The sequence below is a fragment of the Macrobrachium rosenbergii genome, chromosome 43 (assembly GCF_040412425.1).
Source record: "Macrobrachium rosenbergii isolate ZJJX-2024 chromosome 43, ASM4041242v1, whole genome shotgun sequence".
NCBI lineage: Eukaryota > Metazoa > Arthropoda > Malacostraca > Decapoda > Palaemonidae > Macrobrachium > Macrobrachium rosenbergii.
Window position 1 is genome coordinate 28,879,125 of NC_089783.1, and position 22,838 is coordinate 28,901,962.

The 22,838-nt window shown below is 36.3% G+C and overlaps 1 protein-coding gene across 2 annotated transcripts in view; it reads left to right on the plus strand.

Annotated features, from left to right (window-relative positions):
- The first annotated feature begins 4,818 nt into the window (after positions 1-4,818).
- Positions 4,819-22,838, plus strand: part of LOC136828714 (integrin alpha-8-like) — a 30,429-nt gene continuing 12,409 nt past the window's right edge. For both annotated transcript variants that reach the window (XM_067086856.1, XM_067086857.1), the window contains exons 1-17: positions 4,819-5,560; positions 6,979-7,183; positions 8,738-8,876; positions 9,430-9,494; positions 9,963-10,011; positions 11,367-11,602; positions 12,305-12,403; positions 12,737-12,943; positions 13,125-13,230; positions 13,361-13,452; positions 15,186-15,331; positions 15,756-15,940; positions 16,418-16,557; positions 18,089-18,163; positions 20,303-20,418; positions 20,920-21,013; positions 22,375-22,488. In XM_067086856.1, coding sequence (XP_066942957.1) covers positions 5,361-5,560; positions 6,979-7,183; positions 8,738-8,876; positions 9,430-9,494; positions 9,963-10,011; positions 11,367-11,602; positions 12,305-12,403; positions 12,737-12,943; positions 13,125-13,230; positions 13,361-13,452; positions 15,186-15,331; positions 15,756-15,940; positions 16,418-16,557; positions 18,089-18,163; positions 20,303-20,418; positions 20,920-21,013; positions 22,375-22,488 — 2,268 coding nt within the window. In that variant the 5' untranslated portion in view covers positions 4,819-5,360. The remainder of the gene's footprint in view (positions 5,561-6,978; positions 7,184-8,737; positions 8,877-9,429; positions 9,495-9,962; positions 10,012-11,366; positions 11,603-12,304; positions 12,404-12,736; positions 12,944-13,124; positions 13,231-13,360; positions 13,453-15,185; positions 15,332-15,755; positions 15,941-16,417; positions 16,558-18,088; positions 18,164-20,302; positions 20,419-20,919; positions 21,014-22,374; positions 22,489-22,838) is intronic.

The following is a 22,838-nucleotide window of genomic DNA, read 5'->3' on the forward strand; positions in this document are numbered from 1 at the left end:
CTTAATCCTCTCAGTCTCGACTAGAATCTCCACCCTCTATCTCCTTGCCTATTATCCCGCCTTTGTCGGCCTTTAATATCTCATGGGTACTGTCGTTTCATCTCCTTATTCCAGCACCCGCCTCTGTGGATGTCAGCAAGACGCGGGACAGGAGCTGGCAAGTTAGCGAACGATCACCCACACACGGGACTGAGGCTGGAAGGCGAGAATGAAAAGCTATATAAGGGCCAGATTAGGGGCCAAGTGGATTACGGGCTGCTCCAGGAGCAAGAGCCCGTGCAAGCACAAGGCTGGCTTAATCTTAAACAACAACGGTCAAGCGGCAGTTTGTTACTAGCCAGACACAGAGCAGAATCCTTGCCAGGTCAGTCTCCAACCGCCCTCCTCCCCTCTGACCTAGTCAATCTTTGCCATGCTAACACAGTCCCACCAAAGTCCCTTGCCTTAATTATAAAGTCTGGCCTACACATCAAGACAACACACCCTGTGGGAAAAGGTACAGCTGGATTTGGAGTTTGTTACGACGCCCATTATTCCACTAGAATTTTTAATCCTAATATTCATGCCCTTGGAGTTCTGGGACAATAAGTGAAGTGGTTAGTGTTTCCAATTCAAGTAATGTACGCGTTTCATGGAATTTGCTATTCTAAATTGCTTCCCTCTCAGCCGTCAGCATTCCCACAGTGAATGTGCAAGTGTTTTTCTTGCAAACCAAGTGACAGTAAGTTTGTCTTGCAGAATAGGTGTTTTGATGCTGCTTGCCTACCTGTTCATTCACGGTTCCAATTCCTGATCTCCCGACGTGGTAGATTACTTCAAGACTAATATCTGAAGATTTATATGCCACCCGTGGCAAGAGTTCCTGTATATTTACTTAATTTTAAAGTTCCATACCATACTGTGATTAGTTTCAAATTAAGAGTAATTCTCTAGATAAGAATATCCATTCTAGAGCGTAAATTATTTTGCTGCTGGCGCTATTTGATTTGTGAACTAACATAAAAGCAGTGCCAAGGAGCAAGCTGTGTAATATCCATCTGATCTGTGAAATTATGATCTAATTAGTGATTAGTGTAAAACTGCTTTTCCCTTAAATTCCATTTATATTTACTGTTAACTTACATCCTTTTGTGTGTGTGTGTGGCCAAGTCAGCCAGATGTGTTGTGAACTGCATTTAGGGCTAGATATACCTGCCCTGGCCATGCATATATATATATATATATATATATATATATATATATATATATATATATATATATATATACATACATAGAATTTACTGGTCACTTTTTACCAGATACATATGTAATTGTAATAGCCACAATGCCCTCTTAACTTCTCGAATCCTTAGCGCTTTTTTGGATACACTTGTCACTGCAAAGCCTTAAGATCCAAATGCAAAAAATATGAAGAAATTATGTTGTTTGGTAGCGGGAAACAAACCCAGGTTCCATAATCACGGCGGGGTCACGTTGCCGAATTTCTTCATATTTCTTGCACTTGGATCTTAAGGCTTTGTAGTGACAAGTGTATCCATGTATATATATATATATATATATATATATATATATATATATATATATATATATATATATATATATATATATATATATATAAAAAAGACAAAACGTGATTTAACGATTTGGGCATAAATTTGAATAATCATAAACAGCTTAAATTTAACATATGAATTTAAGATATAACGATGAATTTCTTACCAATTTAACTTCCAGAACTTTTTGTTCATTCCTGTCGAGAAAGGGAGAAAGAAAAAAATTGCCTAGAATGAAAGAGCCTTATCTTTTTAGGGAGAAAATGCCCAGGACTATATCTCTGGTCATTGGGGGCAAAGGTGCTGGCGAAGAGAGTGAAGGAGGTGGTTGCAGACCATAATATGTATGCTCTGTGGAGCCAAATTATTATTATTATTATCATTATTATTATTATTTTTATTATTATTATGAATCTATTTGTTTCCCTAAAGTGCACCTTTTGGAATTTTCTTTCAAGAACTTTTCAAGAACTTTACAGGAAACCATGTTAGATAAAATATTGTTGGTGTAGGTGATAAGATATTTTCATGATGTTGCCTTGTAATGTGTATATCATCCTATAGTTTTGATATATTTACTCTTCTATTTATCATGTGTTATGTGTAATAATAATAATTGTTGAAATGTCATATGTAGTGTAACGTCAGATCTCAAAAGAGTTAATGATTAAGATAAATTAACGGCATAATTTGGGATTAATAATACATTTTTAATAGTAATGTAGTATATCAGCAATACATGTGTGTGGTTGGAAGGCTTGTTTCACTTCAGTTGTCATCGCGAAAGATAAAGGGCTGACAGGTCGAGATAACAATTGATGCTCCATTCTGGAAACCAACTTGAGTTTTTTGTTTTTTTTTAAAACCTGACAGTCATAATCAGCTAGCTGCAGTCTGTTTTGATCCTGTTAAGATTTCTGTAAAAGCTTGGTCCCATACGAGAAGAAGATGAATGATTTCGCAATGTTACATGTGTTCCATACGATTTTCTTGTAAAGACATGTACTTTTGAGAAATGAACACATGTTGCATTGAAGCACATGGCAATTGCGTCGTGTTTAAGATTGCATTGCTCTGACCATGTATTGTCCTGATTGCATTTAAAATGTTTTGCTGGAAGTGACGCCACCTTCCTTTTTCTAGAACTTTCTCTCGTATCTCATCCTCAAAATGCCTTAATGACGTCATATGATTGTTTCGTTTCCTATTGGAATCCTAAAATTTACTCATTCTGATTTCAGAGACCGTTAGAATAGCTTCCCTCTCTCTTTCTTCAAAAGAGAGAAATTTTAACGTAAAATATTTGCGGTCACTGGTGTTAATCTTAGCTTTTGAGATCTGAACATAGGAAAAGTTGTAACAATGCCCAACAAAAAAGTGTGTTTTGTGAATCTAAAGTGGCTGCAAGTGATTTTGCAAAGGTTTTCACGAGCTGGTGTAAGATAAAGTGAATTTTACTTATTATTACCATGGTATAATAAGATATATTATGGAAATTTTGCCGTAGTGAAATTATTATTGATAAATCTTTTGTGTATTTTTGTGTGTTCTCGTGTTTTCAATCTCTTGATTTTTCACATTTTTTATATTGGTGATGTAACATTTATTTACTTAGCATTTTAAATATTTCTTGATAATTTAACATTGCATACTTGATTTAATTTTCATTTATGAAGATTTTCTTTTCAAATCTTGAGTAATTGTTGATAGTTTAAATTTTGCTTGATTAATTTGATTTCTTGATAAATTAAAGTTTTGTGATTTAGTTTTGCTTAATAATTTAATTGAAGAATTGATTAAATTTTGTGTTGTTTTCAAGCAATAGTAAATTTTTCAGATTGTGAATTCTAGTCATAAGTTTTGAATTTAAAAATAAATTTCTGTATTTAATGTTTTTAAAAACAGTGTTTCATTTATTGACCACCAGTGAATAGGATTAATTGTGTGCTTAAGGCAAAGTGATAAACATGTTTTGTTAAAGTTGTTTGATGGAGTGGCGCACTTTTACTCTAGTATATTTCTTGTTTAATTGTTGATACCTCACACTTGTTTTGATAAACTTAGTTTGATTTTTCACATGATTAATGAGCTTTTTCAGGGATCACTGTTACCGTTAGAGTACTCAGTCGTAATTTTTATTGTTATAAGAGTTCGGGTATCTGGCTGAAGTGAGGTAAATTTTTGAATTCTGTGATTAGTTGTGTAATATCCAGATACTTGGAACACTTCGTGACAATATCTTATCATTTCTTTTCCTGTTCTGTCTTCCCCCGGGCCTCGTGGTGTAGTTGGTGGCACCCAAAATAAAAGAACCCCGTTGGCTGGTCGAGCTGGGTGCGTTTTCTTAAAATTTCAGCTTGATTCTGTTACTTAAAGGTTACTCAGGGTATGTGGTTATTATATGACTATGGTGGGTAGCAGTTGGGATTATATATATATATATATATATATATATATATATATATATATATATATATATATATATATATATATATATATATATATATATATATATATATATATGTCTCTTTCTGTAATCTAACAGTGTTCCATCAAGTTGAAAGGCCCATTTAAACACTATATACACGACAAATAGTGTTATGGGCCTTTTATTTTTCTATACATGCATATGTATAAATATATATCTACAGTATGTATATATGTATATATATATATATATATATATATGTGTGTGTGTGTGTGTGTGTTTGTGTGTGTGTGTGTTCGTGTGTATGTGTGGTAGTCAAATGTCTCTGTCAAATAATTACAAAGAGGATGGGGGTTGGAGGGGCGAGGTTCAGGGAGAGGATTAGCACTACAAAGTAATTCTCACCTTACTGGAGAAAACAATAACGCTTCAGTTGTACTAATTCGGTATTAATGACATTCTACCAAGCGAATAAATATTAAATAAGCATTTGTTGTAAGCCACAGAAAATATGTATGCTGAAAATTTGCTAATTGATTCCATTCCAGTAATTTGTATTTTTTCCAACCAATAAATCAAGATCATGAATTGTTTCTGATTTATAAAACAATAATTTCCTTCGAAGACTGACTATCCTCTTCGTGCCGGGTAAAGCGAGAACCAGACCAGCATTTCAAAGCAGACCTTATCTCTCTTGCTGTTACTAACATGCCATATTCATAACTAATATGCCTGACATAGCCCGTAGTTACTTTGAGCTCATAACACTTCATATATGTTAATATTTTTATTTGTATTTTATATTTTTGTGGTGAATTATTTGTCTTTTTTTTTCAGGTTTCTCATCATGCGGAAAAAATGTCTACTTGGCAATGTTTCTCTACGTTTTATCGCTGCTGATTAGAAAATGTCGAAGATAGTCTACCTTATCTAATGCAGACTCTAGCTGTGAACTGTGGATGAACTATTCTACAGTTATGATTTCGGTTCTTTGTCCGTTTGAGCTTTATTTACATCTGCTAAGTGTTCTGATTATGCCTTATTTAAAGAAAGCTTCCTAATGACGGATCATTTTCGAAGGACTGCGTCGAAAACTACGAGGAATTAGCGCCAAAACTTTGATGCGGAAAACCATGGCGGTCGTTTAAGAAAACAAGACAGTGAGTGTTCCGATGTTTCTCGTGTTACATTACGTTAAAACCTCCGTAACAAGACATATTTTATTTATAACAAGACATCCCACAGCAACCCCAGTTTCTGAGTAAGCTTAATGTGATCACCCGTTCGAGAAATAAACACTGACCTCTCGGGAGCTCTCCGATATCCCCTACCGGTAAGATTTTGTATCCCTCCGCATCGCCAAAGTTCCAAGAGTCAAGATGCCATCGGGGAGGAAGGAAACGAAAGGAACCCCGGGAGAGGTTTTCCTTCGCCTTTTCATACAGGTTTCGGTGACCGTAGGCTGCGTTTCGTCGTTTAACCTCAAAAAAGACGCACCCATACTACTTCGACCGACTGACCAGAAAGGGGTGCAATTTGGCTTCTCTCTCGCTCATTTTCTCAATGGAACCGAAAAGACGTAAGTGGTGATTGTCCTAATTTCTTAATACTCCTAAGTTTAAAAAAATATCGTTCATGTGCAAAGGAATAATGTGTTGGATGTCTGCAACTACATTTTTTTTATAAATGTTAGTGTGTCATGTTGTTCACCTGTGTAAGTGTGTTATAAGTATGTGTAACATACATATAATGTAATATATATACGTGTGTGTATATGTATGTATTTGTATATACATACATATGTGTGCTTATATATGTATATATATATATATGTGTGTATATGTATGTATTTGTATATACATACATATGTGTGCTTATATATGTATATATATATATGTGTGTGTGTGTATGTATATATATACATATATATGTGTGCTTATATATATATAATATATATAACTATATATATATATATATATATATATATATATATATATATATATTTTTTTTTTTTTTATATATATAATAATTATGTGCCGTGTGTGGATCATTAGGTGAAAAGGTAACAAAATTATTTTAAACATTAGTAGGCAATGCTCCACAAGTAAGATATTCTTATAAGATTAGTCTTTTAACGAATGCACTTATCATTACAAATTTGTCCGGTTATCATCATCAAACCACTCTTTTTCAGGTTTTTTTTTCAGATCCTCCATTCCTCTCTTATCTATACGTCTATGCTCAATGAATGAATGACTCGAAAACCCTGATAACGAAAGCGATGATATCATCGCCTTATCTTCACAACTACATCCGTTTATGTCTGTGTCCAAAGCTGATGTCAGTTTTAAGACATATATCAGATCAATGCAATTTCCTCCCGCCGGACACTCTCTCTCTCTCTCTCTCTCTCTCTCTCTCTGGACTCATAACGTAAGTTTCAGGTCGCTCAGTTTACATTTGAGTTGACTTTCGATCGATCTCAGCCAAAGTGAGAAACTCTTTCAGGGAGTTATATAATGAAGTATATGATTTTGTTGATAGAAGCAGTGAATTAGATACCTGGTTGTTGGTTGCTATTTTGGATTGCGGCTGAGAGAGAGAGAGAGAGAGAGAGAGAGAGAGAGAGAGAGAGAGAGAGAGAGAAATAACAAACCTGAGTGATCGGCATCCTGCCAATATTGATACCATTATGCAACGCAAAACGAGAATTCTCGACGAAGTAATTCTTACCTCTTTGAGACGTATCCACCCATAAGATTCTCTCTCTCTCTCTCTCTCTCTCTCTCTCTCTCTCTCTCTCCAGAAACAATGCTTATAATCTTTAAGAGAATTATAAAACGAAAAATGATAACACTTTTAATTAGGAAATTGCGTACTGAAACAAACCTCATAACAACAACTTGTTTTCTATTCCCAGAGACAAGTAATTACCAGCCACCTTCCTGGAATTAAGTCTTATCAAAGCCTTCATTAATGTTTATTTTTTACCAATAGAATATTGGTCGGTGCTCCGCGGGCACAGACTCCTCAACTTCAGAGCAATCCGGGAGCGCTCTACTCCTGTGGTCTCAAGAGTCAGGAGTGCCATCAGCTCCTCGTTGATACCAAGAGCGACGCTTACGTGACTTGGTTCCCTGACGAGCAAAAGGAAAATCAGGGGCTTGGGTACAGCCTTGCAGCCAACGACGACAGTATCACGGTAAGTGTTGCAAACGAGTCGGCGCTGTGACCTACCCTTCTGGGTAATGGCTACCATGATTCTGGGTTATACCGTTTTCGATCATGATTATAATAATTCCGATAAAGGTCACACCTCACCAGAAACATCCAGTGTGTCTGTGTTGGATTATGCAGTGAATAAGGCGCCTTGTGGGTTGACGGCTCCAGGAGGACAGGGGATGTGCTAACTGGAGGGCAGGAGTCTGTTGTTGCAGTGAGAGTAGAGAAAGGCATGGGGCTAGCATCTTCACCCCAAAAGTGATGAGAAATGATGAAAAGTGGAGTGTTAAAACTTTGTGAATTCACCCCCTCTAAGGGGAAAAATACTTGTGGTGAAAAAGAACCGTAGTAATGTAGGTAAATTACTGCCAAATGATATATTATGAGTAAGATGAATGACATCACTGAATACGTTTGATGCTGACTGTGAGAACAAGACAGTCCGAATAGCACTGCTGTGCTGTCAAGCGATTTCTAATAAATTTGCCGTCTATTAACCATATGGCACCCTCCTCACCTTCCCAGAGTTTGTTAAACTATGTTTTATCTGAAATAAAAAAAATACAATTATGTGGAAGACACATACCGACATCTTGATTATATGTCAGTCTGATGGCAAAAGGCGTAAGACATTACCTTGGAATAAACAGATGACCATTGAACGCGGGTATTAAAATAACATTGTATCATTTCAGACAAATATATTGCGTAATTGTCAAAATGGCATCGTAACATTGTTCTCTCTAGCGTATATGGGTTCAAAACCCACATGGGAAGGGAAAGCTTTAGCATTTCTTCCAAGTTTGATTCAAGGCTTTAATTGGGATAGTATATGTATTTGAGATCGCTTTGAATATTAAAAATACGTTGATTTCGTAAATGCTACTACAGTAGATTTTCTATAGGATAGTCCATTTCCCTCAGTTGTCTAAAAAATGTTCGATTTTAGCTTTTTAGAGAGAAGTCACTGAGATGAATAGTGACACTCTAATGCCCTTTATGTCCAAATTCAGCCCCGATAGGGATGGGGGTTGAGAAGGGATGAAATATAAAATGTCAAAAATGCAGGGCAATGTAATTGAAGCAACTCTTTTAATAGGAAAGGGAAAAAGTGAGAGAGAGAGAGAGAGGGAGGGGGAGTGAGAGAGAGAGAGTAGAGGGGGTGTTAGGGAAGAGAAAGAGGGAAAGAGTGAAGGAGAGAGAGTGAAAGTGAGAGAGAGAGAGAGTAGAGGGGGTGATAGGGAGGAATGAGAGAGAGAGAGAGAGAGAGAGAGTTGAGGGGTGTTAGGGAGGAGAGAGAGAGAGGGAATTTATCAGTTGTCATTCAGAGTTTTCCTGGGCAGCGCTGAATTGGTCAGCTAGTAGATTGCAAACCCTAATATATCACTGTTTAATTCTTTGCCTAAGAATTTTGAAGTATGCTGTGTTGTTTTCTTACATTATGAAAATCAAGGTAGACCTTGATGAAAATAACAGATTTTATGAAGAAAGCGGATTTTAATTTCTCTGCTGTCTTTTTCTCCCGTCTTCCTAGGTGTGTGCTCCCCGCTGGCACGTTTTCGATTCAAGAACAACGGGGATAGAAGACTTTGCCTTTGGTAAATGTTTCACAGGAAGGGCGCCAGAATTCGAATTCAGGCCCTTCTCGCCGCCGATTTTAACATCTCCGAAAAGTAAGCCTGGAATTCTACCTTTTAAAATATCACTTGCATACACGTTGACCTGAGCAGATAAAGTGTGTGAAGTGTATACATATAGCTCTTTTGATATGATTGACAACGCGTTATATATTTGAATATTTAACTATTAGATGAATCCTGGAGAATTATGTCAAACTCTGTAGGAGACGAAACGAGTATTTCTCGTTCGTGAGTTAGCGTAAGCAATTTTGTTTAAGGTGTTCTTATCACACCAAGTAGAAAGAAAACGTTAAGGTAGCGATAAACTCAGTGCAGGAAACAGAAGGTCATGAGCATTAAAGAAATATAAAAAAAATAACTACAACCTTCTGGAGTGTTTCAACCTTATCCTCTCCGGTAGCCAGATGGCAATTGCCAGATCAAAGCATCTCATATTTTTGGATTTTCTTCCTTTCTCTTAGAGGTGAGTCTGTCGCTCCTTTCCTTTCAAGTACAGGCTAGATAAACGTGTAGATAAAGGTGTAGCTTTCGAATGAAAAGGATATTAATTCTCAAGTGTTATTGTTCCTTTTCTTAACTCATTTAGCGGGACGGCACAGCTTCAGGAATACTGGATATTGTCAGTTTGGTTTCAGCGTGACATACATCAAGGTGAGCTACAGGAGTTTCAAGCTCCGCCCGTCCTTTTTTGACATTATAGACTGTTTTTGTCAACATGCTGATGAGGTTATTTGCTGTATCAAGTAAATTAATGATGAAACAGTATTAATATTTCACATTTTTCCTAGAGTACAATGGCACTTGTTGCTAAAGAGCATCTGACCAGATGGCAGCACCTCTGACCAGGTTTGGTTGCATTTCTTTCAGCGTCATTGCCGTCAGGGTTGATAAGATTTTTCAGTGAAAAATGTCAGCCTTCATTACTACAAAGTGCTAAAAGGATCATTCATAAAACTCGTCATTCTCAGATAACTGGGACTAGACGTGCAAACGTATTTGGTGAAGGCTGTGACACTAAAAAATCGAGATAAGCACCTTCTCAGAGGTGCTGTCATCTGGCCACAACTCCGCGGGGTTTCCTAGCCTAGTAATCTATATTTTGATTATCAACACCCGCAGGACCAGAACTCCATAGCAGCCGGGGGTCCAGGATGCTGGAATTGGCAAGGTATTTATGTACAAAACTCGGTAATGTTGTAAATTATGAGTGAATTTCAGATGTTTAATTACGCCTCTATGTCTTACTGCCAATAAAGGCATTTATCTAGGAAATTTCATGAATAAATTTCAAATATTCAATTGATTCTCAATTATACTGCCAATAATTTTTAAGAAAAGAGAACAGAGAAAAATATTCATGCTATACATAATTATGGCAGTATTTTTATTTGGTGATAGTTGTAGAGGGGTGGTAAACTATAAGTGAATTCCATTCTGTCCTGTCTTCGTCGCCATATCCTGTGTCTAAGAATTGAAAGAAGTTGAAAACTATGTTTAGCTTTCAGAAATAAACAGTTTCACTCATTTTGTCTTGAAGACAGTTTGGTTGTCACAGATCTCGTTAAATAAATCTTGTGTATTTTCTCTTTTGCCAATTTTTTCAGTAAAAGTTTGGACGCCTAGTTCGGCTCTGTCAAGTCTATTCCAGATTACTTGAAGATGTAATAATTCTTTTATTACATTGAAAAAGAGTTAGCTTAATACCTTCAGAATGCAGCCATGATATCCAAAACCCCATAAAATTTCTTATAATGAGAATTTCATCTTGATAGGAGCAACCTTTATGGGAACCACGAATTAAAGTGATAACCCTGCAAGATATCCTACTGATTTATTTTAAGTTCAAGATTTTTGCCATAAACTTTCTTCACTCCATTTTCAGCTGTGCTGCTGATTATTGGTTAAATAAAAAATGTTTAAACGAAATTTATAGACACTTTCAAGTAGATATTTTGTAAAGCTGCCCTCAGATATCAACCCTTCCATGTGGATTGTTTCTATTTTCACCTCTTCAAAAAGGTTTCCCTGAAGGAATCACGCTTTATGGAAAGCTCTTCTTGTGAGATTCAACCATAACAGGATATACTCACATTGTCGCTTCAATCTTTAACTGCGATTCTTGTTAAGTCTAACTCTTACCGAAATGAATAACATACCTTCAATCGTGTAAAAAGATTTTTGTGCTTATTAACCGAAACGTTAGATTTTTATGATTAATTAATACATATACACTTGAGAAGGATTTTGTTAAATATTGCTGTTACAGGAAGCACTTTGGAACATGATTTCAACCTGGGCTTAATTTCGTTAAAATTAATTGTAGAGGAACTTTTTTATTCACCACGGTTTTAACATCAGAAGAAATTTATGTTAAAGCTACACATAATGAAGTGTAAATCGTCATAAACAGATTACGAAAATCATCAACGAGAAACGCTGGGTGATATATTTTCTGTTCTATCTTGGGCAGGTGCCAATTTCTGACAATTCTACAAGAGACACTGACAGTTTTTAACTTTGCAGGCGATGTTTGGGACGTGCAACTGGACCAGCTGAGTGACCCCGAGTCTTTCAAAAAAGTCGAATACCTTTCAGTAGAGGATGTGGACCTCACCGAAAAGACAGTCGGCAATGCCTTGGCGAATTTGTACCTCGGGTATAACGTGGTCCATTTTACTTACGGCGCCTACTCGGCAATAGCGGCTGCTATGCCCAAAACCATTAGCAGCAGGAATTTGGAAGTCGTCCAGTCCGAGAAGGTAGGTGTGGTTTTCATCCGTTGTCATGGGAGTGCCCAGTGTCTGGAGCTTCTTTCATTGCAATTCTTTAAAGGACGCAAGTGTTTGTTTTGGTTGACTCTTTGTTTGAAATCTTTTTCTACTGTCACAGTCTCTGTCTTTGTCTTTGTCTCTGTCTCTCTGTCTCCTTCCTGTCTTTTTGTCTGTCTGTTGGCTTGCCCTTCTTTGTCAGAATCCTTCCACGCGTTGTGAAAAGGCAAAGTGGGAAAGTCAACATTTTGAGCCTAGAATGTATAAAATATGTATTCAAGCGACTGGGGTGCTGGAGTTCTCATTTTGTTGCAAAAGTGTTATTTAGTAAAGAGTTTTGCCCATAAGTCTGTACTTTTGTCATTTGATAACAGATTCTCATAAAATGAAAATATCACGGGATTTGCATGTTGTTTGAATCGCTATTCTAGAAGCGGCCCCCCACTTTTTTTTTTTTTTTTTTTTTACCTCAGGTTCACACTTCCTGTGATTCTTTACTCGTTAATACCTAAAATTTACTGTCATTCGTAAACTTTAAGACAAATACTAAGTTTCTTTATTCGAGACCTTCTAGAAACTCCTTGCACTGGTAAACATTACAGTGGAGTCTTCATGAAATGTTTTATTCGCATAGGTATAAAGTCTGAATGTTACAATGACAGAGAAGCTGAATGAGATCTTTCTGCCCTACAGAATCTGGTCGTTGGTCCACTGGTTCAGATACTGGTAGAGGACGAGAACGACAAGAGTAAACTCAGAGTTATTGACAGGCTCAAACCACCAAGGAATCGGGTAATTTATGATCACCTGATTTTTATTACCAGAATGATTTATGAAATTTCCAATTTTTTTTTTTTTTGTGGCGGAAAATGATGCTTTGCGCTTTTAGTCAGGGATTTTCTGCCAGTTATTGGAAAAGCAGTGAATTTAAATGAAACCCATTATAAATTTTTTATGTATTTTTAAACGAAGAACCAAAAGGAGGGTTTATACTCTCGTTTTTGTTGTTTTTGTGCGTCTCTCATATATATATATATATATATATATATATATATATATATATATATATATATATATATATATATATACACACACATATATATATACACATATATATTTTTCTAGTCTGAAATAAAGGAAGCTTCCAAGGAGAGCATGTTTTCCTACTTTGGCTATTCGCTGGCAATGGCAGACCTCAACGGAGATGCCCTCGATGACATCATTGTTGGTGCCCCGTTCTACCATAATGATACCCATCAGGACCAGGGCGCCATATTCGTCTACATGCAAAATAGATTCTCAACGGGGGGAGAAACTGAATGGAGTTATGAGGTAACAATAACTGATATTGTGAGGCAACAATAATTGACATTATGAGGTAACTGATCTTATGAGGTAACAGAAGTTGATACCTGTCAATTGAGATTTTTGGCTGATATGAAATGGAACTTTTCATTATAAATTTTATTATTCAGAATGCCCTTCTCTTTTTCTTTTTCTTTTTTTTTTGAAGATGATGGAAGAACGCAACGCTCCCCTCCGAATTGGTAGCGAATCCTATGGTCGCTTTGGCACCTGTGTGGTGGCCATTGGAGACATCGATGGTGATGGGTATCAAGGTAGGTAGCCTTTGCAACCTTTTCGTTTAAATATTTTCGTCTTAGGTTCAGTAAGTCTCCCACAGTAGCAGCGTATCATATATTTAGCTAATATTATACTGCATCTTCTATTCTTCACCTCCCTCTTCAGATATTGCTGTGGGAGCACCATTCTTGAGAGATGGCGGAGCTGTTTACCTATACATGGGGTCATCGACAGGCCTTGAAGAGATGTACAGACAGGTATGCTTCTTGAAACAAGTTCTTACTGAGGTAATGATCACTTTCATCAACGGGGAACACCGACTGTCTGCGTGCTCCTATCGTCTTTACCCAAGTTCTTTCTCCTCATTGTAGACCTAGCTGGGTTTTTTCAGTATTTTGTTTTTTAATATTACCTCTGATAAGATACTTTGGTTGCCAGACGTCCTTGTTTCCCCTAACTTGTTCTCAATTTAGTTCTTGAAATCGTCATTCTGAAGAAATTCTAAAAATTCGTCAAAGTTTAGAGTTTCTGGTTATATCATTTTCGCTTCATGGGAGAGGGTCCTCTGACCTAGAGATCAAGGTTGACAAGAAGGGCAAGACACAGAGCGAGGGAAAGAAGGACATTTGGACCTCTGTCTTCATTCATGTCCACTCTGAAACGCACCTGTTAATGGTGCTTCCACTTACCTAATCTAGATTTCTTCTGGCAACCTACTTTTCAGCCTATATTTCAAGTGTGGGATGTAATTACTGTTATATCTCTTGTCCACGATACTATCCTATTTTTGCGTCCCCTTATAACGCTATTCGTTTCTGTTACCAACGTTCGCCCTTTTATTGAGAATCTCTTTCTTTCTTGTGCTCATTTTACGTGCTGTCAAAAGTCATTGCTATTCCGTCACCTACATGATTAAGTCTCTGATGTGGAAGACAGTCACAAAGTTTTTTGAATGACTCAGTTCTGTTCCATATAAATGTGGGAAGGCTACGAAGTCGTTGTTTTTCCTGTTAGAATCGAGACTGAAGAAATTTTTCAACGATCACCCAATATTCTTCATTGTCACATCTAGGCAAAACGCATTCTTGATGACATCCATACATGTTCTCATTCCAGACATTCTTACATTTTAGATATCCCCTTCATTTTAGTTTTCTGTAAAAGAAAACTATTGAGGTGGCTAATTGTCTGTCCGTCCGCACTTTTTCTGTCTGCCCTCAGATCTTAAAAACTGCTGAGGCTAGAGAGCTGCAAATTGGTATGTTGATCATCCATCCTTCAGTCATAAACATACCAAGTTGCAGCCCTTTAGCCTCAGTAGTTGTTACTAGTTTTCTGTAAAACAAAACTATTGAGGTGGCTTTTTGTCTGTTCGTCCGCCCTCAGATCTTAAAACCTACTGAGGCTAGAGGGCTGCAAATGGTATGTTGATCATCAACCCTCCAATCATCAAACTTATTAAATTGCAGACCTCTAGCCTAGGTAATTTTTAATTTATTTAAAGTTAAAGTTAGCCATGATCGTGCATCTGGCACCACTATAGGTGCCTACAACACAGGCTACCACCGGGCTGTGGCTGAAAGTTTTATGGCCGCGGCTGAGAGATTCATGGGCCGTGGCTAAAGAGTTTCATACAGCATTATACGCTGTACAGAAAACTCGATTGCGCCGAAGAAACTTCGGCGCATTTTTTACCTGTTCGTATTGTTTTCTCTTATCTCTGTCAAGATATTCTACCCTTGTTTCTCTTCCTACTTGTTTTTTATAGGTATTGCCAATCATGTTGCTATAGGAGATTCCTTCTTGGCTAGTATGTGAGCCTTTCGAGTAGGTGTATATGAATATGTACTGTATACTAGTATATCCATTCAGGTGTGTATAGTTTTAGTTTGTCAGTTTATCAACAACAGCAGGGCTTGACGATGAATTTTCAGTGTTCCTTAGTTATTTTTTTAGAAATTCTTTTTCAGACCCATTTCCCTACCTACAGGTGATTAGGGCCTCTGAATTACCTGCATCCATGAGACCCGTTTCCGGTTTTGGGTTTAGCGTCGCTCCACCCCTTCCAGGAAATCAAAACGGGGGAACACCGCTCGCTATTGGTGCTCACGATTCGGACGCCGTGTTCGTTTATGAGTAAGTAATCTTTTTCAGGCAAACTTGGTTCGGTACTTAATTCATAAAACTGTCCCGTGAGATACGACACACCTCCCCCCACCAGAAAATGTCCCTTTTTTTTTTTTTTGTCCATGGATTGGTATAAAAGAGAAGTATTCAACAATATTTTAAAATATTGTTGTTTTGCTGGACTTTTTCCAGAGTATGAGTCTGTATAGTTGGAGTCCATCATTATCCTCAGAATTTAAAATGATTATTTAAATGAATGACTTTTCTGCGTGAGTTACGTGTCACTAAACTCCTAAACTATTTAATGCCTACTTGAAAAAGCACAAAGATTTAATTTCATTAGTTTTCCACACCAGTGAACTATTTTTAAGTGCATAACCAATCTTTTCCCAATGCATTCGCGCCATTCTGATGTATCGCCCATTTTTGTCAGACCGAAGGACGTCGTAACTGTGGAATGGAGTATCAGATTCAACCCAAAGGTCATGGACCTCACCAAAAAGGACTGCCCAGACACCCGTGACGTTTCGGCCGAAAAATACTACCCGTGTGTTCAAATCGTAGCTTGCCTTCAATACAGCATTATAAAGCTGTCCTCCGTCTCGCCCTCGCATTTAGGTGAGTTCCGTGAAAGGTCAATAATATTAAAGCTACAGTGAAGTGTTTGATTCCAGAATATGATGAAATTGACTGCTGCATTTTCATTTATGCTTGCCAGTCTAGAGTGTGAGTAAATGTTTTGTAAGTGGTTTCCGCAAGAGATTATTTGGTTGATTAATGTGTGTAAACTGGTGTTGCAGCAACGATGGTAAACGACGCCCGAAATCAATATTTCAGTCAAAAAAAGAGAAAAAAAGTTTTATGAAACGTTCATTCTCTATATCTGTGTTTCGTAGAATAGCAGAATAAAAGATCTTTATTTAAAGTTATTGTTTTTTCCTCATTATCCGTTAAATACGACTTCATGTCGTTGGTGGATAAGAGGTATTCTGACCCACACTTTTGTGACATTTTTCCTTTTCTGAAAAGAAATGTCCATCAGATAAAACATTTTAAACATAATCCTTCCTCTTTTTTTTTTTTATTTCGCTGCAGATTTTACCTTAAAGCTAGACGCAGATGTAAATCAAACTCCGAACAGATTGTTCTTCGCTGACGACACAACGTCGACTAAGTTGGACTTCAAATTACTAGAAAACGAGAAGACGTGCCGGGAAGTTAGTGTTATGGAGAAGGTAATGGATATTTGCCCTCTTAGAATTTGTACTACTAGGAGGGAATTTATGGAAGTTCCTATGTAGGTGAGACACTAGCGGATCCAGAAAAATTTCACGGGGTGGCACTAATTTTCATATTATATATATATATATATATATATATATATATATATATATATATATATATATATATATATATATATATATATATATATATATATATATATATATATAATAGATTTATTTTTCCCCATTTTTGTATTTCTCATTTATATTATTATTATTATCTAAATCTTCAATTTTAATATTTTATCATTATTTTCATGGGGGCCCACGTTCCCAGGTGGCCGCCCCCCCCCCACCTTGATCCGCTAGTGAGGTGAGATAATGGTGAGATAATGATGGCAACGATATGGAGGCGGCTTGGGCGTATCCTTCGCACAACAAATTGGGAGAATAGTACGTGATAGTATCAGCTGCGTTCCCGGGGCCACCGGAAGATATGGAAAACCCAGAGCAACCTGGACGAAAACTGTGAAAAAGGAGACTGGAGATGAGTGGAAAATGTGAAAAGTAAAGCGCAGGAAAAACGTGATTAGCGGAATTTCACAAATTTCCTTTGCGTCTCATGGCGTTAAAGACGGTGACGATAATGATGATAATTGAATTATTGCTGTTATAAGTTTAAAGACGTCTGCACCTCGTACACAATTCACGCAGCCAAATCATAAATCGCAACGGGCCACTTCAGGATTTACATAGTGATCCTAAACGAAGAATTCTACTCATGGTTTGGAAGTAAACATTGATACCTTCTTATCAGCCTTTATTTGATCATGAAAGACAGTTCATAGTATTGTCTCCTGAAAAAAAGGGAATGGCGAAACTGGCTCTAATCAAATTCAATTAAAGATTGGTTTCAATAGCTCACAGCAGTCCTGCAACATAATGTCTAAATAATTATTTTATGTTACATATGGTTCAAATACGAGCGAATGTTTTTCAAGATATTGTTCTTCAGTCTTTTTTCTCTTGCCCCTTTTATCCTGAAAATATTGCTACATCTTTTCAGTCAATAGCCCCTGCAGCAAATCTAAATTTCGTAACAAATCATCACTACTGTATAATAACGTTATGCAGTTCCTTTTATGTGGCGGGAGATTTCAAGAATCCGGGAAAACTCAGGCAAATCTAGGAATAATATACTTTTGTCATTTTTTGAGAACATTGCCAACAAGAGCTCGACAGGAATATGAAGGCGAATGTAGATTAGAAACCTATAATAATCTACAACGGTTATTGTTAATTATTTAATATCTCTACAGAGTAACAAAATTAAAATATATTTAGGGTGACGAGTTTGGGTTTTGGATATTATGAAATCGATCTTCATGTTCATAAATTCAAATGTTATTCCGTGAAGCCTTTTTAAAATCGTTACCTAAACACGCGATCGTTTTATATTGCATCGGTTTGGAAAAAAATACTTCTTTATGTTTCAAAACTTTGATAAAATTCCATATTCTTTAACTAATAATAATTATTACAGAAATCCACGATAGAAGAAGTCAAACCCTATGACATCCAAGGAGAAATCGCGATGGCTGAAAAAGACAAGACTCAGGTAAGACATGCTTTATTTTCTCATTCATTTGTCAGCAATGGCTCGAGACGCGCTCCATAGTTCAAGTTATGTTGGCTGCTTTTGTTCTGCTATGGAAAGTTTCTAAAGTCTCAAAATTATTTCCAGTTGGTTTTTATATGTACCTGTATATAGTGCACTTGATATAAGACGATATTTGAGGCTTATTATTTATGAATATATATATATATATATATATATATATATATATATATATATATATATATATATATATATATATATATATATATATATATATATATATATTTGCATCAAGATCAAGGGCAGGAACACAGAAGCCGATTAACTAACCCAGAATCCTCTAATATACGCAGCCATACCATTAAATGCAAAACTGATATCAACTATGAAGATTTTAAGATTATTGGTTATACAAGCAGTCCTCAAGAACTGCTTATTCTCGAAACACTAAATATTAAACAACGAGTTCCCTCACTGAATTGTCAAACAACTGCTGTACCCTTGTATTTGTCGTAACTCTCTGCCTTTTTCGAAATTTTTTGTTTTGTGTGTGTGTGTGTTTTATACTTAGTGTGTCCTTGGCCTCTGGATTGGTAGGTTACCCTCCAGTGATTTTTAAGTGCATATGTATTTAAGTATGTTGTCTGGTTTTTTACTATTTTGTTTCTAAATGCGTCTGTGTTTGAGAGAGTTGTCTGTTCTTGATAATTTTATCTTTTTATGTTCTATTTTTATAAGTTTTCCTAGCTTGCTCTCTACGTTTTTAAAGTAAAGTCTTGTATATAACTCTTTTTAATTAATTTATATTAATATATTGCATTTTATTGTCGTAGATCTCCTGATGATGTGATTAAGAATCATGAAACGTCGGAATAAATGGTTACTGTGTCATCTGCTTCTGTGTTCCTGCCCTTGATCTTGATGCAAATGTGATGTGCGCTGTGTTCGCCTTTTGCTCCATATATATATATATATATATATATATATATATATATATATATATATATATATATATATATATATATATATATATATATATATATATATATACATACGTGTTTTCCATTCTGAAAACCCTGAGTCTCAATGGGAAATAATGAGAGCTTTCCTTTCACAACAAGCCACGAATTCCTGTGATCTTGTGAATAAGTATTAATTCTGTCGCTCCTCCGTATGCCGTTGCATCTTGTAAGACAGGAATTAATTATGCTTCCAGTTAGGCCGAAGTGCTTTCAACAATAATAAAATGTTATTTCCGATGGTTATTTAAGTGTGAATAGTTTTTTTTTTTTGGAGGGGGGTTAGGTGTGAATAGTTTTTTTTTTCTTTTGCTAACCCAGAGGTAGGATCTTTGCATGCTCATAACTTTTTCTTCTCTTTCCGATTTCTTTCTACCGGGAGCACGCTTGTAGTCAGTGCAGTCCAATTCCTCTTCTAAAGAACTCTTAACAGTAATTTTTTGAGAGTGCATGATACTCCCCCTTCACTGAGGTTATGACCACTAGTCATATAGTCATATTTCACAAAATGATGAATGAGAAATGGAAATGAATCCTTAAAATAACTTCTGAGGATTTTTAGCTGTGCTTATGACTCTGCAGTTCATATCATTCCTCAACATGATTTTATCTTGATGTTCACGCAAACACTTCATATAGTGTACAGTGTACAAATAATTGCAATATAATTCACAAGCCAAAAGATAAGCCAGTTATGATAAAGTTTCTTTTTATTATTTGCGCAATCAAATGATAGATTCGTTACCTTGTATTTTCATTCTTCATTAGTCTAGATAAATTGCGAGGGCCGATAACTGCTCAGTGAAATCTTAGAGAGAAATTAGTAGTTTTGAATTATTATTGTTATCAGCCTCATACGCCAGGATGAGAGAGCTTTTATGTAGGTGTAATGGAACTGCCATTACCTTTAATTAATTAAGTAAATTATTTTTTGATTGATTATTTAATTAATCATTCTCTTCAACCGCTTAATCTTTACTGCTTTGATCTGACCACTAGCCATCTTGGACAAAAAGAAGTGGTCCGGAAAGAAATCTTAATTAATTATTCATTATTGATGAATGAATTAACCTTCCTCCTTACTTATTAATGACTTTCTATTTCTTTGATTTGACAACAGGCCATTCTGGACCCAAGAAGTGATCTCGTCAAGACAGAAGTCCTGAACATACTGGTGGCCTGTGAAAATTCCACGGCTGGGTCCTGCTTGAGCAAATTACAGCTCATAATAGATATGTAAGTTCACTAGAGAGACCCAGTGCTTTTGAGTTTTGATAAAATGAAGATGATTGTCCTAAAAGTTCAGTACGTCATTCAGAAATCAGGCTGTGCTTGCAGTGATTTAGCCAAATATATTGCGATGCTTGCAATTACTTAACGAAAAATCAGGCTATGCTTACAATGGTTTAGCCAAAGAGCAAACTACGCTTTTACGGATTAGGTTAGGATTAACTTTGTTTGGCTGACATGGTCACAGTTATAAAGAAGAAATCTTATATTTCTTGCTTGCATTTAGCATAGCCTATAAAAAAGAGAACGGTGTTTCTTAGTTAAATAGAAAATATGCTAATATTTCATATTCAGAAAGAAAAAATGAACACAGTTGCCTCTGGCTTAAGATAAAGACCCATAACAGTAAAAAATAAGTGTCTCACCAACACGGCAACAGAAGGACGAGGTTAACAGAAACAAGTCCTATTCCTGTGGCCATACGAATAAATGCTCTCCTTTATACAGGCCGACATCCTACAGTCTGGACAATCAACAGTCGATCAATGTTTCTATTACCGTGAGAAATCCTGGCGAACCGGCTTACAGTGTGTGGCTGCATGTGAGTAAATCAATTTGCCTGCTTCTTAATGGCCACTTTCTGTCAGTAGTTCGTTCTAGGCTTGTAAACGCACTTCAAAATCTTTATAGTTTATAAAGCCCTGATTTCGATACATGGCAGTTGCTTGAGAGGCTATTGCTCATTTCATATTACAGTAGTACGTTAATTTCGTCTTTCATGGTATTCAACTACTCCGCAGCCGACCGGTCAGAGAGGCGGACACTTTGCTATCCGTGTAGACACCCCAGGATTATGTATGTAATCAACGGATAGGTTTGCTAAAAGCAAATAGTTGTACAGACTAATACACACACAAACAAAGCCACTCCAACATCTAAAAACATAACAGACACCTCACACGTCTCGAACTGTCGACCTAACCGCTCAATCTCCTCGCTGCTGGGAAAAAGGGAGCTGGTAATCTGGTTACGATACATATACATACGCTACCGGGGTCTAAGCGATGTCAGGCAGGGCAGCCGATCGAGACTACGGTCTACCCCAAAGCCAAATCAAAGTCCTTCAAAAGAAGGCATCGTGCTTACCCCATACAAAAAAAAATGGGAAAAGCACGTTAAAAGAAGAAGAATGGTATTTAACTACTGCGTCTAAATAGAAATTACATACCTGGTAAGCATGTCATTCTATGAAAGACAGAGATAATTGTGTTTCTGTGATTTTATATAATACTCTTTATGATTTAACATAATACTGCAAACCTAATTAACGTCAGTACAAATCAAATGGGCAAATATAGATTCATTAGCATTTGTTTTTTTTTTATTCAAACGCATAAAACTACAAAATTCAACGGGCTGAGTTTGATTTACTTTTGGTATCCTGACATCTATTCTCTGTAATACGAAACTCTTCATATATCAAACGAAAGCACATCGAAATGAAGTGTTTCTTCTTAATCGTATGTAACAATGTAGCACCTGAACTCCCAATATTTTGTTTAATATTCTAGCTAACAATTAATACGTAAATCTCATAGCATCCTATTTTCAACTGCAAACAGAATACAGTACTGCAATACTCATCTCAGCTCTAAGTTTGATACCTCCTGGGCAAGGACAGCTTATTAACCTTTCCCATTCTGTCAAAGCGTGACTTTGTCGAGAACAGTCAAATGCCATTTGATTATAGTATTACTTAACAGAATTATTTTAAGGAAATTTTGGGTTTGTATGAACTTTACTAACAAGGACACACGAATAGGTTTACTCATGTTGACTTGGGTAAAATTCATCTGGAAAATTAACGAAGATTAATTACAGAGCAATTCAAAGTCATTATCAGAGTGAATTGGTAACTAAATTTCATTATTAATGTGAATTAATACTTAACTTTTCATGTAGGTTGATACAGGAGGAGACCTCATTTTCCATTCATTAACGGAGAGTGTGTCTTGTGACGAGAAGGGAGCCGTTACGGTCTGTAACGTAGCCAGAGTACTCACCAACGATTCCGAGGTAGGTCGAATTTGTAATTCATTCATTCATTCCTTTCATTCATTCATAAAACTCTTTCTTTGGCCGTGGCTATCGAGGTTTTAACACTTGAATGTCCAGGTGACCAAAAAGAATAAATAGATGAATATAATTTTTATCTTTTCTCTTTGAATGAGATTATTTGATTACGTTCAGAGGTCTTGAGCCATCTGTTCGTGAATGAAAATATTTGATAATCTTCTCTCTCACTGTTATTTTATATTAGTCTCAGGTACTAAACTACCTGAGTGTACTCAACTTTTTGTCCCGTAATGAAGAAACCTAGTGGAATATTATCACCTTCTAAAGATTACTTTCTAATGTTTCCATTT